General features: G+C 36.5%; 2 protein-coding genes across 3 annotated transcripts; both read left to right on the top strand.

The window, feature by feature from the left end:
* The first annotated feature begins 1077 nt into the window (after positions 1 to 1077).
* On the top strand, positions 1078 to 7276 carry LOC125202219 (diacylglycerol kinase 1-like). Of its 2 annotated transcripts, none has more exons than XM_048100583.2 (8): positions 1078 to 1324; positions 1824 to 3271; positions 3931 to 4297; positions 4434 to 4510; positions 5653 to 5772; positions 5902 to 6066; positions 6510 to 6647; positions 6933 to 7276. In XM_048100583.2, the coding sequence occupies exons 2-8, from the start codon at positions 2108 to 2110 to the stop codon at positions 7080 to 7082; spliced, it is 2181 nt and encodes a 726-aa protein (XP_047956540.1). In that variant the 5' UTR covers positions 1078 to 1324; positions 1824 to 2107; the 3' UTR covers positions 7083 to 7276. The 2 variants fall into 2 exon arrangements, with proteins under 2 accessions (XP_047956540.1, XP_088920192.1); XM_089064066.1 differs by lacking the exon at positions 1078 to 1324 and adding an exon at positions 1355 to 1537.
* Positions 7277 to 10432: 3156 nt separating this feature from the next.
* Positions 10433 to 12731, top strand: LOC125203244 (UDP-glucose 6-dehydrogenase 3-like). Its single transcript, XM_048101589.2, has 2 exons — positions 10433 to 10591; positions 11131 to 12731. The coding sequence occupies exon 2, from the start codon at positions 11151 to 11153 to the stop codon at positions 12591 to 12593; it is 1443 nt and encodes a 480-aa protein (XP_047957546.1). The 5' UTR covers positions 10433 to 10591; positions 11131 to 11150; the 3' UTR covers positions 12594 to 12731.
* Positions 12732 to 14601: the final 1870 nt, after the last annotated feature.

Here is a 14601-nt window from a genome sequence, read left to right as displayed (position 1 = left end):
TTAAGTATGTTGAATATTACCTCGAAAATTAAATAAATTCATAGTTCCTATCAAATTTATTTGCTCACTTAAATGCTTCTTCGAGAATTTAATTAATTTCCTACTTTCTAAGTATTCATTTGATCACTAAAAATGTAGTCCCTTTTCTTTCAGGGGAAATAGACTATTGGTAATGAGTTTGGGGGGATGTAACACCGCTCAGAGCCTAGCAGCACGATGCGACTCCGTTGCAAGGGTGCAGGGGAAGGGGTGTCAGGATAGCTGGTGGTGCGAGACAAAGCACGTCGATCAACATTGAAGGTAGGGATGGAGAGATAGATTGGTTGTTTTAGTTGCATGTGGTGCTTTTTTTCCCTTATTAATTACTCCTAGTTTGCATTATTAAGTTGTATTTTTTGCAATGCAATCGGTTAGCTTATGAAGCAATTTCGTACTACTATTAAATAGATGCTGGAAGTCTGCATATATTCAGTGGCAGAATATTGTTTGAGATACCCAAACAATCACAAATTAAAATATAAGTAAATGCAATGTTTAAATCTAAGCCACCTACAACCATTGTCTCGGCTTGAATAATTTGTCGACATCATAGACATCATGTATGGCGAAAATAGAAAGAAAAAAAGAAAGAAAAAGAAGAAGATGAGAACTAAGCACAAACTGCATACATACTTTTGAAAGTAGAAAAAATAGAAAATATAAATATAAAAATAAATAAAAAGAAACATCAATCAAACTATTTATTGAAAAGATTAATTTATTTAACATTTCATATCGGATAGTAGTTTGTAGTAACGAGAATGAACAAAAATTGTTCTTATAAATTTGGGAGTATTTTAGTTCTAAATTCTATTTAAAAAGTGCAAAAATTTAGAAACCTTAATTTTTTAATTGCAAAGAATTAAATATTGAGTTTAAAATAAAATATGTAACGCGACCACTAGCACTAGGCTACAAAAGGCAGTCAAAGGCAGGGCGCCCATGACATGACCGACCATCCCAGCCCCCACGCAGCTCATACTTAACGCATTTATTTCACGCCCCGTGTCTTCTCTCTCCCTCTCGATTCTACAGTATCTCCAAAAAAGAAGAATGATTTGAATTTCAACCAAAAAAAAAAAATTCATACGCAAAAACATTTGATGATATAGATTTCATGTAATTTTGCAGAAACAACAATTTTCGCACGTTCATTCCGCACAGAATCACGAGCTAAGGAACAATAAATATCGCATTTATTCATTTTCTCTGTCGCGTGATTGATTCCATTGTTTGCGGGATAAACATTGCCTCGCTCTACGCTTTCGCCGGTGTTGATCTCTTCGTCAGTTTCCCTTTCTAGATTCACATTTATCATTTTCCTGAGATTTTGACATTTTTGTTGATTTTGTCTTTGTTGGTTGCTTAACGTTGAAGAAAAGTACGTGGAATTTTTTACTTTATTTTGTCGTTAGAGATTGAGTATTGAAACTATGCGCAAATTTACCCTGGTGTTTGGGATAGAATGAGGTTGATTTGGTTTTCATAAGTTTGCCAGGTATGACTGTTTGTTTCGGATAATGAGTTGATAAGGTGATTTATTCATTAGAATTAGCAGAACGATATTTTTCTAAGAATTAGTGGTAAACTACATTATATTATGGCCTAAATGAACATTTTAATATTTAAGAATATAAAGGTGTTTTCCACCACCTGATCTTGCTTTCCTGTACATTCCATGTATTTTGTATTACACGGGTGTGTTCAATTATGTGTTTAGGTGTAGTGTAGCATTTCATCTTGTATGGTTTTAACTTTTGAAGTTATTTATTTCATTATCACAGCTAAGGAGCTTCGCAAGAAGAGGTTGATGATTGACCGATGCAGTAACATAGTTGAGGCATTTTCAGGAAAATGAGGTTCAGATAAGCTGAAACTTTCTGAAAGGGTGCAGTTTAATCATTACATAGTTTCACAAAGCTGATAGTATCAATTGAATATACAATCAATTTGGGATGTAAAATCTGGTGTCTGTAACCTCAATGGGTGCTGAAGCTGACAACCTGGATACAGATGAGCTAGTTTTCTCGATTATGTGTAAGCAGACAGTTGGAGACTTATTCTAGACATGGATGACTTCATGGACTTTAATGCTCTTCTTCCCAGCTGGAAAAATCCAGCTGAAATGGCAGAATCTCATCTGTTTATTGTATCTTGCTTCATTGCTGGTTTGGTGGGCGTATTAACTATTTTTTACACAGCTTTCCAGTGGAGAAGAAACATTAATTTAACTTGGATGAGAGCCATAGCCAGGTCAAAGAAAAACCCCAAAACAAGGCACATGGTTGCCATGGCTCCTCATACTTGGGTTTTGGAATCTGTAGCTCGAGGGAAAAGCTTTAAGTGCTGTGTTTGTTTAAAGTCTGTGCAACCTTCCCAAACCCGCAGTCAAATGGTACCTTCTGATGGTTTTACTCACTGTTGTAGCATATGTGGTGCAGCGTCCCACTTGGGTTGCTCCTCTAATGCTCACAGAGACTGTAAGTGTGTGTCGATGTTTGGCTATGAACACATGATGCATCAATGGGCAGTGCGGTGGACCAAGGTAACAGATCAACCCGGTGAATCCTCATTCTGTTGCTACTGTGAAGAGTCATGCAGTGGTACTTTTCTTAGGGAATCCCCAATATGGTGTTGCTTATGGTGTCAGCGCTTGGTGCATGTTGACTGCCATGGTAATTTGTTTAATGACACAGGGGATGCTTGTGATTTGGGACCTTATAGAAGGCTTATACTATCACCTCTATATGTGAAACAATTTGTTAGGACTTCTTCTGGTGGATTTCTGTGTTCCATCACCCAAGGAGCCAATGGGATTGCATCTTCTGTGCGTGCTAGCATAAGATGTCAGAGTATGAATTATAAGCATGGAATTCAGATCTCAAATGATATTGGTGATAGTAGTGATATGAGTGGCACCTCCATGGAGATTACGAAGGAGACCAGTCAGATGGTGAATGGTTCTCATAGAACTGAAGAAAACCAAAACGGTCAAACAAATACTGAGGAGGTGGACCAACAAGGAGAAGCAAAAACGGGTCCTAGTTTGAAAAGAAGCTTAACTATTAATCAAAAGGAGGGGACGCAGTTAGAAGGCCTGAGACAAAAGTATGATATAAATGATCTGCCACCTGAGGCAAGGCCCTTACTCGTGTTCATCAACAAAAAGAGTGGAGCTCAACGAGGAAATTCACTCAAACAGAGACTGAATATTCTACTGAATCCTGTACAGGTCAGAGTTGTTTAGGCAGTATCATTTAATCTTGGCATTAATTTGTACCAAATATTCATTAGAACAGGTTTGAAGTGTCTGAACATTAACTTGTATCTGTATATCTTGAAAAACACTAATGTAATGATGATAGTTGCATCCCACCAGTTAGGATAGTTAGAGCTTAAGAATTAAAGATAAGTCATATTTGTCCATGGCAAATACCAACTTTTCCTGGGTTAAAAGTTTTTTATATTGATTTTTCGTCCCCTCCAAATAGTTTAATGAAACTTCTATGGAAGAAGAGATTGGAAATCTAAGAGCTGCATAGAAAGTAGTAGCTGCATCATCTATGCTTATGAATATGCTATTCATTCATCAATTAATGGTTTTCATTGCTCACCAGTTTTCTGGTGGCTAGTATGAGGTTGAATTGAAGGAATCATATGTACGTAGAAACAATTATCAAGACCAGATATATGAAGTTGTGCATCTATGTAGATACCTGTCTCGATTGTTGTTTTGACTCCATGTATTATATCTTGTTGTGTGTGTGTGTGGGGTTGCTCCTGCTTGTCCTCGCGGATTAATCTTACTATCCTTACTTTATTGAATGTATTTCAATAATCCTAAAGGAATTGTTATGCTGTTTGGTACATTAATTAGTTCGTTCACTATAGGTTTTTGAATTAAGCTCAACACAAGGACCGGAAGCTGGACTCTACTTATTTAGAAAGATTCCTCATTTCCGAATTCTTGTTTGTGGAGGAGATGGTACTGTTGGCTGGGTTCTGAATGAAATAGACAAACAAAACTTTGTTTCACCTCCACCAGTGGCCATTCTTCCTGCTGGGACTGGAAATGATATGTCTCGAGTACTTTCTTGGGGGGCTGGCCTAGGTTCAGTTGAGAGGCAAGGAGGTCTGTATACATTATTAGATCACATAGAACATGCTGCAGTTACCATGCTTGATAGATGGCAGGTATCATTCTCGAGCCAGCACAGGAAACCACTCCATTCTCCTAAATTCATGAACAACTATCTTGGTACATTTCGTATTGAACTTCCTGCCATATTTAGTTTATTTATCTGTAACTTCTCTTGACAACCTTGCACCAATTTTTACACTGATAATTTTGTATACAAAATGCGTGTCCTCATTAACAATTTCTGCTTTTGTAGGGGTTGGATGTGATGCAAAAGTTGCTTTGGAAATCCATAATATGAGAGAAGAGAACCCTGATAAGTTCTACAACCAGGTAGATGCTGTTAGTTTGTATCATAGAGAATGGTCACAGCTTCTGGAAATAAAGGCATTGCACTCGTTAATTATTTGTAAATACATTGGATGATGGTATTTTCTAAGCGAATAGAACGCTTGAAGTTTTCATTTTTTCTAAAACATTGTAATGTGTCAATGGAAGTAAAATTTCAATTTTTCCGGAAATTACTGACGAATGACTGAGTGGGTGTCTTATTATTCATATTACATTCTTGCTTGATGGTGCATGGGAAATTCTATGTTACTTGTTCTTGGGTAATTTCGTTGAAGGGAAGCTGTAGGTTTCTTAATTTTCAAGACTCGCATTTACAAATTCAGTCACAAAATGACATGGATATGCCCCTAAGTTTCTGTTCAGTCTCTAGGATTTTTTGATCATTCGCTTTGGTCTGTTCACCTACAACGAAATAGGGCTTAGAGCACTTTGTAGACATTTGAATGTGGGGGCGGTTCTTATTTTACCTGGAGGTTGGAATTAGATCCTTCCGATCACATTTCTCCCGAAATGAAAGAAAAGATATTTGTCTTTTCAAAGCTACCGCCCTAATAAAAATTGTATTCTTGTAATATAATGAAATCACCTCTTCTATTTTTCCCCGACCCCACTAGAAAGAAAGAGCTTCTCTATAGTAAGAAAGAGCTTCTCTATATTCTAAGGTGCAGCTAATAACAAATAGTTGAAGTTATTTCTTCCATTGTTGTTTTACATATTCTATGATTTGCTTATGTTCATGCTGTGGATTCTTTTCTTCTTTGGTATGTTTTGTTTTATTTAAAGACATTAGTTGTCTTTGACTTGAAATTTCTTTATGCTAAGTCATGTTTGGATTTGAAATCAGATTATGTACTAGATTTGTTTGTCGAACTCACGTCAATGCTTGAGTAGTATTTGGCTGTATTTTAAAAAGTTCATAATATTTAACAATTGATAATACCTTTTATTCTCAAGGTGCTAATGCAATTAGCAAACATCACTCTGAATGAGAGTCGTTAAGTGTTTTTTGTGTGCTGCACTTGTGTTTTTTTTATAACTGGTCAAGGCCCTATTATTAGCTAAAGTCCTTTATTCACGAAATAGGTTACTTTAGTCATCTCGCTCAAATAAAGTGTTTCTTGCAGTTCATGAATAAGGTTCTTTATGCAAGAGAAGGTGCTAGGAGCATAATGGATAAGACTTTTGCCCACTTCCCCTGGCAAGTTCGGGTGGATGTGGATGGTGTCGAGGTTGAGGTTCCTGAGGTCAGTGCATCGTTTTTAAAATCTAAATTTTACTATTTCTTTCTGCTAAATCTATGTAAAAAAATTTGTATAGCAAACAATCTAGTGCAGCGTTCTTATTGGAAGTGTTATGTTGCTTCATCATTTTAGGATGCAGAGGGTATCCTTGTAGCTAATATTGGGAGTTATATGGGTGGTGTTGACCTATGGCAGAATGAAGAGGAGAACTATGATAATTTTGATCCTCAATCTATGCATGACAAAGTGCTTGAGGTAGTAAGCATTTCAGGGACATGGCATCTTGGAAAGCTGCAGGCATGTCAAACTCCTTTTTTCCTACGAGATAATTATTACACTGTGAAGCTCTTTTGTTGCAGGAGTTTTTCGTTCTAACTCAGCCATTTATTTGGTGATTAGATTGAACTAGATGGTTAAATCTCTTTCTGAATAGATCTGAAACAACATTTAAAGAATTTATGGTGTCAATATCACTGTTTTCATCCCAGAGCAAAGAATTTCTTGCACTAAATTTGATAATTAGTACTTTATAAGCTTTGTAATAAACTATAGCTACATAAATCGTTCCCCAAATAGAAAATGTTTTCAGTCCAAAATGCCACGTTAAGGTTTAATCTATAAAAATTAGTGTTATGCAGGAAAGCATATCCTCTTTCTTGAGAGAAGGTGAAGTATTTGCAACTTCAATTGTGACTGACCACTAATCTGTTGTAATGTATTATCATTGGTATCTTGGACAGGTTGGGCTATCTCGGGCTCGCAGGCTTGCACAGGGGCAGTCTATTAAGATTCAGATTTTTGCTGGCTTGCCGGTACAAATAGATGGAGAGCCATGGTTCCAACCGCCTTGTTCATTAACCATCACACATCACGGACAGGTCTGGCTTCGCCTCCTCCTTCCTCCACCAGAATCACTTCTATTCATAGGATGAAAGTTAAGCCATGCTTAAACTAGTGGTTTGTTGTTAAGCTAGTCATAAAAACCAAGTGTTGTCTTTTACCTCAATTATCTCTATTAAAAGAAAAATCGGGGCAAGTCTCTTACGAATTATTCAGAATGATCATTATGGTGTTTGTCCCTTTTACAAATCAAGAGATGTTAGCTTTTAGTCTTTTTATCATAGGGTTCTAATGTTTAATCTGTGGCAATTTCTAACTGACAGGCCTTTATGTTGAAGAGAGCCGCAGAAGAACCTCTTGACCATGCAGCTGCAATTATTGCTGATGTCCTTGAGAATGCTGAAACAAATCATGTCATCGATGCATCACAAAAAAGGGCATTGCTTCAAGAAATGGCTCTGAGGCTCTCTTAGGTTATCTTTTACGTTTAGCTATGACCACGTCTGTTCGTGTACAAAAATGATCAGTTTGTCTCACTTCCTTTTTACGGGTGATCTATATTTTGTATGTAGTATTTACTAGAAAGAGAAGAATGCTGTTAGTGACCTTATTGTATACAAACATTCTTCCTCAATGTGCAGCAATGTTTTTAGCAGCAATGCTTATACAGGATATTGCATTTTCCTCTTTGTTTCAAACATGAACTAGGTATGATGGTTTATTTGAAGTGTTCTTAGATCTAAACCGGCAACAGCTTCAAGTTGAGAGCGTGGCCAGAGATCGGATCGAACTGGAAGATTTATACCAGTGGATAGACTGAGAGAAAAGCTAGAGCTTATCGTCAACTTGAAAGGTAATTTTGCTTTCATGAGTCGGTTGCATTACAATGTATATGATCTGAAACAAGGACATTCTTGCATAGTGATTCTAGTTGTTTTTAAGAAAAGCATATGCATCTGAAATTTACACCTTTAGCTTTGGGGCCTATGCTCTCTCACTAAGCTGCACTTGACCTTGTTCCAGAGCCTCAGAACGAATCCCCGTGTTCCTTTTGCTTCAGTTCTACATCGACTCGTCCTGCCACTTTTATCTGTGCTAGATAGCTTCTTTGATGTCTTGGAATTCTCCTTGTATATCTGGTCTAAGCGATGCAGGTAGAAAGGGGATTTGAGGTGAAACGAACGGGGTGTTGAGCTGCCGTTTGAGGCACGGATAGCACGGTTGAGCTGTCTGGTGATCGCTTGGAGTTCGTAGGAGTCGAGAAGGTTGCTGCCGGGTTGCTTTGGGCTGAGCTTCCAGACAGGACTCGGGCGACGTCGTGGATGGTTTGGTGAGTTTAATCCCATCTGGAGCCAGTGTTGTGTGCAACTGTTTCTTCTGCTTTCCTATTTGCTGTGTTCTTGTATTTCTTCTTAATATGATTAAAATTTAAGACATGCTTTGTAGATATCGTGTCTTTATTTTAAAAATTCCTGTTGGTGTTATTAACTAGGATCACATTGTTCCTGACGAGTTTCATTAGGTAATTTAGATGAATGCAGTTACGAAAATCTGTATACAAAAAAGTTTAATTATTTTGAGAAACAAATTAATAATGATCTTATATACTCCATCCGTCCCATAAAAGATGTCACACTTTCCTTTTTAGTTTGTCCCATAAAATATGTCACATTTCCTTTTTTGGAAAAAGTTCTTTCTCACATCAATTATAAAATTATATTTTCTCTGATCACTTAAAACATAAAATAACATCTCCTAAAATCTTGTGTTATTTCTCAAGTGTGACATCTTATTTGGGACGGAAGGAGTAATTGATTGTGGTGATTCAAACCTATTACTACTCTACTACTATAATTTAATGGATAGGGAAACGTCATCTCTACTCAGTTGCTTTCATCGTCGGACAAATACATATTTACTTAGTGGGCCTGGTCAAGCGGGCCTACCGGGTCAAAATTGAAACTTTAGGCTGGGCTGGGCCACTCTGAAAAATGTCATGTTACTCGATCAGATATTTTGGTATATTTATTAAATGGCATGAAAACTAAAATTTGTGCGAAGTGTAGTACAAGTACCTCAATGTGCAATAAAAAGAAATAAAATAGTCGTGTGTATATCAGTATATTACATAAAAATTCACATACTGTTACAGTGGAGTACAATTCACCTTGAATATTTGCTGATTTGAGGCCATTATTTTAGGCACCAACACGTTCTCTCTCTTCACATCAAGTTTCATAGCATGATATATATACGTGATTTTTGTATGTGTGTATGAGGATAGATATACTAAGTATAAGTAGGGTATGATCAATTGCTAATTTTCTTAAGTTGATAACTTACTAACTCGTCAATGCAGTGTATTAAAAATGTCAACACATAATATTAATACATTATATTGAAGTTCAACAAAATTAGTCATCATATTATATTGACATTTTTAATACATTGTATTAATGAGTTAGCAACTTAAGAAAGTTAGCAATTGATCCTAAATACGATATGTTTACCTTCGTACCAATTTTTATAATAAGAATATAAAAGTACATTTAAATACTGGTACTAGTATTTTTTTTTGGGTTGTAATAATTTGCCTTTGAGCTCACTCAACTGCCTGTCCGAGCCAACCAATCACGTTTTGTTTCTCAATTCTCAAGCTTCAAGGCTTTAAACAACTCTGGAAATCGTGATTTGCAAATCATCAACAATTTTTAATTAATTCTTTATTGGCGCCACGCTATTTTCACATGAAAATGCAACGACTTTCCCAATGATTACTTCTTTTATCTGCCTAAAATGAGTGCTTCTGGATCATATTTATAACCGTGACACACTATCACGAGGGTAGTTATTTCATGTAACTTCCCTAAAAAGATTAGATAAATATAACAAATTCCCATTAATTTTTCCTCTTTTACCATATAGAATCACAAGAGTACTTTTAAAAATAATTGTATTAAATGAAATAAATAAAAAATTAAATAAAGAGAGAATAAAGCAGAAGAGATAAGTAAGAATAAAGTGCAAATAAAGTAGATAAAATGATTAAAAAAAAAAGTAAAAGATAAGATAAGAGAGAATAAAGTGTAAATGAATAAAGTAAAAGAAACTCCCTTCATTTTATAAAAATGTGTACAATTTCTATTTTCGTTCATTCATAAAAATATAATCATTTCTATTTATGAAAAGTTGTCATCAATTAATTACTCATATACATCAATTTATTTACAACTTATATCATTATGATCTATCATAACAATTCATACAACACTAATAATAATATGAGTTTCACTATCTACTAAAACTATTTCAACTGTCATTCTATTTATCTCTCTTATTTTACCAATTTACGCCTTCCGTCCCAACCCAAGATAGCTGGGGCATTTCTTTCAGGCACAAGATTTAGGATATTGATTTATTAAAGGTTAAAATGGAGAGAGGGAACAAAGTAAGAAAGAGTAAAATAAGAGAGATTAAAATTTTATTAATAAAAGAAAATGACTCAACTACTCTGAGATAAATTAAAAAAGGAATACAACTCAACTATCTTGAAGGCATCTAGAAAGAATATGACTGAACTAAGATAAAACTTAAAAACACATAACCATCTTGTATATAAGGTAGTACTTGGCTATTAATCATGTGATTTTTATTTATTTAAGAAAGTATCTCATTAATCTTTTCTGACTGTTGAGATTGGAAATAGGTATTTAACACTATTAAATGTGCAATAAAAGTAAACTTAGGCAAGAAAAGCTGTTTAAAACTGCCTTATTTGTTACTGAAAGGAACAACTCCGTAAACGTGTCGAACTCTCGTTAATATACATTTTATTCTACAAATTGCAATAAATCTTGCTCATGTCACTTTGCTTAGTTTGACAGTGTTGTTTGCAGATCTTCTCCTACTCCCATCACTATATATGCTTCTTTCATTTCACAATCTTCAAAGCCTCACCTCTGCTTTCTCTCTCCCATTCGAGGTCAGTTCTCTGCTTTCAATCCCTTAATCTTCTTTGCTAAATAAATGAATGCTTTATTGCTCTTTTTTCTAGCAAGATTTTTAAGCTTTGTAGAATTAGTTTAATTATCTCGTGATCTTCTTATTTGTTGTGACATTTTTTCATTTTCTCTGAATTCCTTGGTTGATTTCTTTGATTTGCCCTTGAAAATAGGTGCTTAAGTTCAATTTTTAATCATCCTTTATTTAGATAATTTACTTGGGTTAACATTCTTTGCAAATTAAAGCAATTAAATTTTGAAAAAATCAGGATTTGTAAGGATTCTTCAGTTCTCTACTCTGCTCTCTGTTAGGTAAATAGTGATAAAAGAAAAAGTGAAAGTAGATTGTTTTGATTGAAAATTTGGATGTTACAATCATCAATCATGTACTACATTGAATGTGATTTTATTTTCTCTTAATGATGCTTGAAGCTATAGAGTCTATAGAGATATTAGATGTTGTGTTGATGGAATATGAAAATTAATGATTGATAATGAAGCAAAAATGTGTATGTTTCAGTTTGTACATTGTTGTGAAAGATGGTGAAGATCTGCTGCATCGGTGCCGGCTACGTCGGCGGGCCAACGATGGCGGTGATCGCGGTGAAGTGCCCGTCGATTGAGGTTGCGGTGGTGGACATCTCGGTTAGCCGGATCCAAGCTTGGAACAGTGACGTGCTGCCCATCTACGAGCCAGGGCTGGATGAGGTGGTGAAGCAGTGCAGGGGAAAGAACCTTTTCTTCAGCACCGACGTCGAGAGGCACGTGGCCGAGGCCGACATTGTGTTTGTCTCCGTCAACACCCCCACCAAGACGCGCGGCCTTGGGGCCGGCAAGGCGGCCGATCTCACCTACTGGGAGAGCGCGGCCCGGATGATCGCCGACGTCTCGAAATCGGACAAGATTGTGGTTGAGAAGTCCACTGTCCCTGTTAAGACTGCTGAGGCTATTGAGAGGATTCTCACTCACAATAGTAAGGGGATTAAGTATCAGATTCTGTCTAACCCGGAGTTTTTGGCCGAGGGCACGGCCATTCAGGATCTTTTTAATCCCGACCGCGTCCTCATCGGAGGTCGGGAGACCTCCGATGGGCGAAAGGCGGTCGAGACGTTGAAGTCCGTGTACGCACATTGGGTCCCGGAGGATAAGATCCTCTGCACCAACCTGTGGTCGGCTGAGCTGTCGAAGCTGGCCGCCAACGCGTTCCTGGCGCAGAGGATCTCCTCAGTGAATGCCATGTCGGCTCTCTGTGAGGCCACAGGAGCCGACGTGGCGCAGGTGGCCCATGCCATTGGGACGGACTCGAGGATTGGGCCCAAGTTCCTGAAGGCGAGCGTGGGGTTCGGCGGGTCCTGCTTCCAGAAGGACATCCTCAACCTCGTCTACATCTGCGAGTGCAACGGCCTGGCCGAGGTGGCTGGATACTGGAGGCAAGTGATCAAGGTGAACGACTACCAAAAGAGCCGGTTCGTGAACCGGGTGGTGTCGTCCATGTTCAACACGGTCACGGGGAAGAAGGTCGCGATCCTAGGGTTCGCGTTCAAGAAGGACACGGGTGACACAAGGGAGACCGCGGCAATTGACGTGTGCAAGGGGCTTATAGGGGATAAGGCTCACCTGAGGATCTACGATCCTCAGGTGAGCGAGGACCAGATCCAGAGGGATCTGGCCCTGAACAAGTTTGAGTGGGACCACCCGGCCCACCTGCAGCCGGCCGCGGGGGAGGCTGCCAAGCAGGTGAGCGTGATGGGGGACGCATATGAGGCGAGCAAGGGGGCGCACGCGGTGTGTGTGATGACGGAGTGGGAGGAGTTCAAAGGGCTCGACTACGGGCGGATCTACGAGGGGATGCAGAAGCCGGCGTTCGTGTTTGACGGGAGGAATGTGGTGGATGTGGAGAAGCTGAGGGAGATAGGGTTCATAGTGTATTCCATTGGGAAGCCACTGGATCCATGGCTCAAGGATATGCCTGCTGTGGCTTAGTGCAACACTCAAATTCCTTCACATTGTTGCAATTTTTGGTTTAAGTTGTTATGTTTCTTATTTTGTTTCATTTCTAAATGTTGCATTTTCAGCTTCATGAATAAGAATTAATAAAACTTTGCACTCTTATTTTATAAATTATGGTTTAACATTTGTCCTAGATATTGTTTGCTGTTATATTTAATAATTAAGTAAAAAAATTTCAATGAATCTATTTTTTATGATGCTCAAACGACACCGTATAATAACTAAATAAGACTAATGACAGTAGACTAAGGTAGTACTGTATATTTTTTATTTTGCTTCATTTTTTTTCCTTTCCTATTATAATGAAACGTATTTATTTTGAGCTATAACTAAAGATATTGTCTTATACATACATATAACAATTGGGAAAATTTAAAAATTTAATATATTCACTAGCAAATCCTATTAATTAACCATAATTTGACTACATTTCATACTTCATAGTGTAAATGACTATCATCCCAAGTTCAAATAATTAATGTGACAAAGTATTTTTCGTTTCGATAATTTAAAGTAGTATTCTATCTGCAATAATATTTTTTTAATCTCTCTCAACAATTTTCATTTAAATTTCATAATATTTTCAATCTCATCTCTATCTGCAATAATATTCTGCTTTATCTCGCACACACTTTTCAAATAGACTTTTCAAACACTTTTCAAATAGTCAACTCACACACACCTCCCAAACACTTTAACTATACTTTTTCATGTCATTAATCAAAAATAGAAAGAGGAAATTACAATTAATGCATAAAAAAGAATTGATTAGGGGTCATCTACTTCTAAACAAGCCATATATCTAACTTTTTATAAATACTATCTCCACTATTTTAGCACTCATTTTAAGAAAATGATAATAATTAATTATAGTGAAAAGAGAACTAAATAAGTGGAGAATAATGTAGATAAGACTTACTTTTTTAAAATAAATGAAAATTAACTTCATAGTTGTCGATGATGATTGTCTTAATTGAGGTTGAAGCTAAAAATCGATCGAGAATGTTATTAAATCAACATTTGTTTTGTCAACTATACAACAATATATATGGATGTAATTAAATGCAAATTCTAAATATTGTACAAATTCCAAATTATGATCTGGATTGTTAAAAAATGTCAATAGACGATAAAATTTTAGCAACAAAAAATGTCAACACAGTGTCAACGATTGATACTGTGCTGACATTTCTGTTACTATAATTTTGTCATTTGTTGACATTTTCTGACAGTCCAGATCATAATTTGGAGTTTATACAATATTTGAAGTTTGCATTTTATCACTAACCTCAGCATATATAACATGTACTATATCTTAAATCCAACACACAAATCAAACCTATTTCCTAAAAAGAAAATCCAAAATAAAAATCATCTTTGTTTTATTTATGATGATGATGATTGTCTTAATTAAGGGTTCACTTAATATAGGGGTGAAACTCTAGATGAATGTTGTGCTCGGTGCAATACAGATTGCAATGGATCTATAGGATGCTTCCAGGAATAATGTATATTATCCCGTGAATGTTTCGGCGATGATGCCGTCGGAAAATCTTGGCCGCCGCCGATCAGCATGTTCCCAATCCACTACAATAGACGCAAGGATCACATATGTATATGTATTCAACATACTTCTTCTCAATGAATGTTTGACGAAATTGTTATTTGTTTGAGAAATAATTGTTTTCTTCTTTTAGAGATGAAATGTTGGATCTTTGAATAATTATTTTCATACTACATAAAAAAAAGTCCATTTACCAATTAATTAATATTCGAGTTTAATAAGAAAATCAGGATAATGAATCAAGAGTAATGGCCAAAATTGGTCATTAGCATATGCTCATTTTATGATATTGGTCCTAAACTTTATCATTTGAATTTTTCGGTCATGTACATTTCAAATCGGATCACAATTGGTCATCCGTTAATATTTAACGGTCAACGATTTTAATCACAATTTTGACCAATCAAAGCTGTTAAT

Source organism: Salvia hispanica, chromosome 2 (assembly GCF_029641045.1).
Source record: "Salvia hispanica isolate PSC_SH4W2 chromosome 2, Shi_PSC_v1, whole genome shotgun sequence".
Classification (NCBI taxonomy): Eukaryota; Viridiplantae; Streptophyta; class Magnoliopsida; order Lamiales; family Lamiaceae; genus Salvia; species Salvia hispanica.
The sequence above is the reverse complement of the archived record's forward strand: the minus strand, read 5'-3'. Positions and strand labels throughout refer to the sequence as shown.

Excerpts from the sequence above, each read along its gene's own strand:
- LOC125202219 (XM_048100583.2), top strand. The coding sequence starts at position 2,108 with ATGGATGACTTCATGGACTTTAATGCTCTTCTTCCCAGCTGGAAAAAT. Across the intron at positions 4,511-5,652 it reads CTGATAAGTTCTACAACCAG|TTCATGAATAAGGTTCTTTA; the intron begins GTAGATGCTGTT and ends TGTTTCTTGCAG. Across the intron at positions 5,773-5,901 it reads TCGAGGTTGAGGTTCCTGAG|GATGCAGAGGGTATCCTTGT; the intron begins GTCAGTGCATCG and ends TCATCATTTTAG.
- LOC125203244 (XM_048101589.2), top strand. The coding sequence starts at position 11,151 with ATGGTGAAGATCTGCTGCATCGGTGCCGGCTACGTCGGCGGGCCAACG.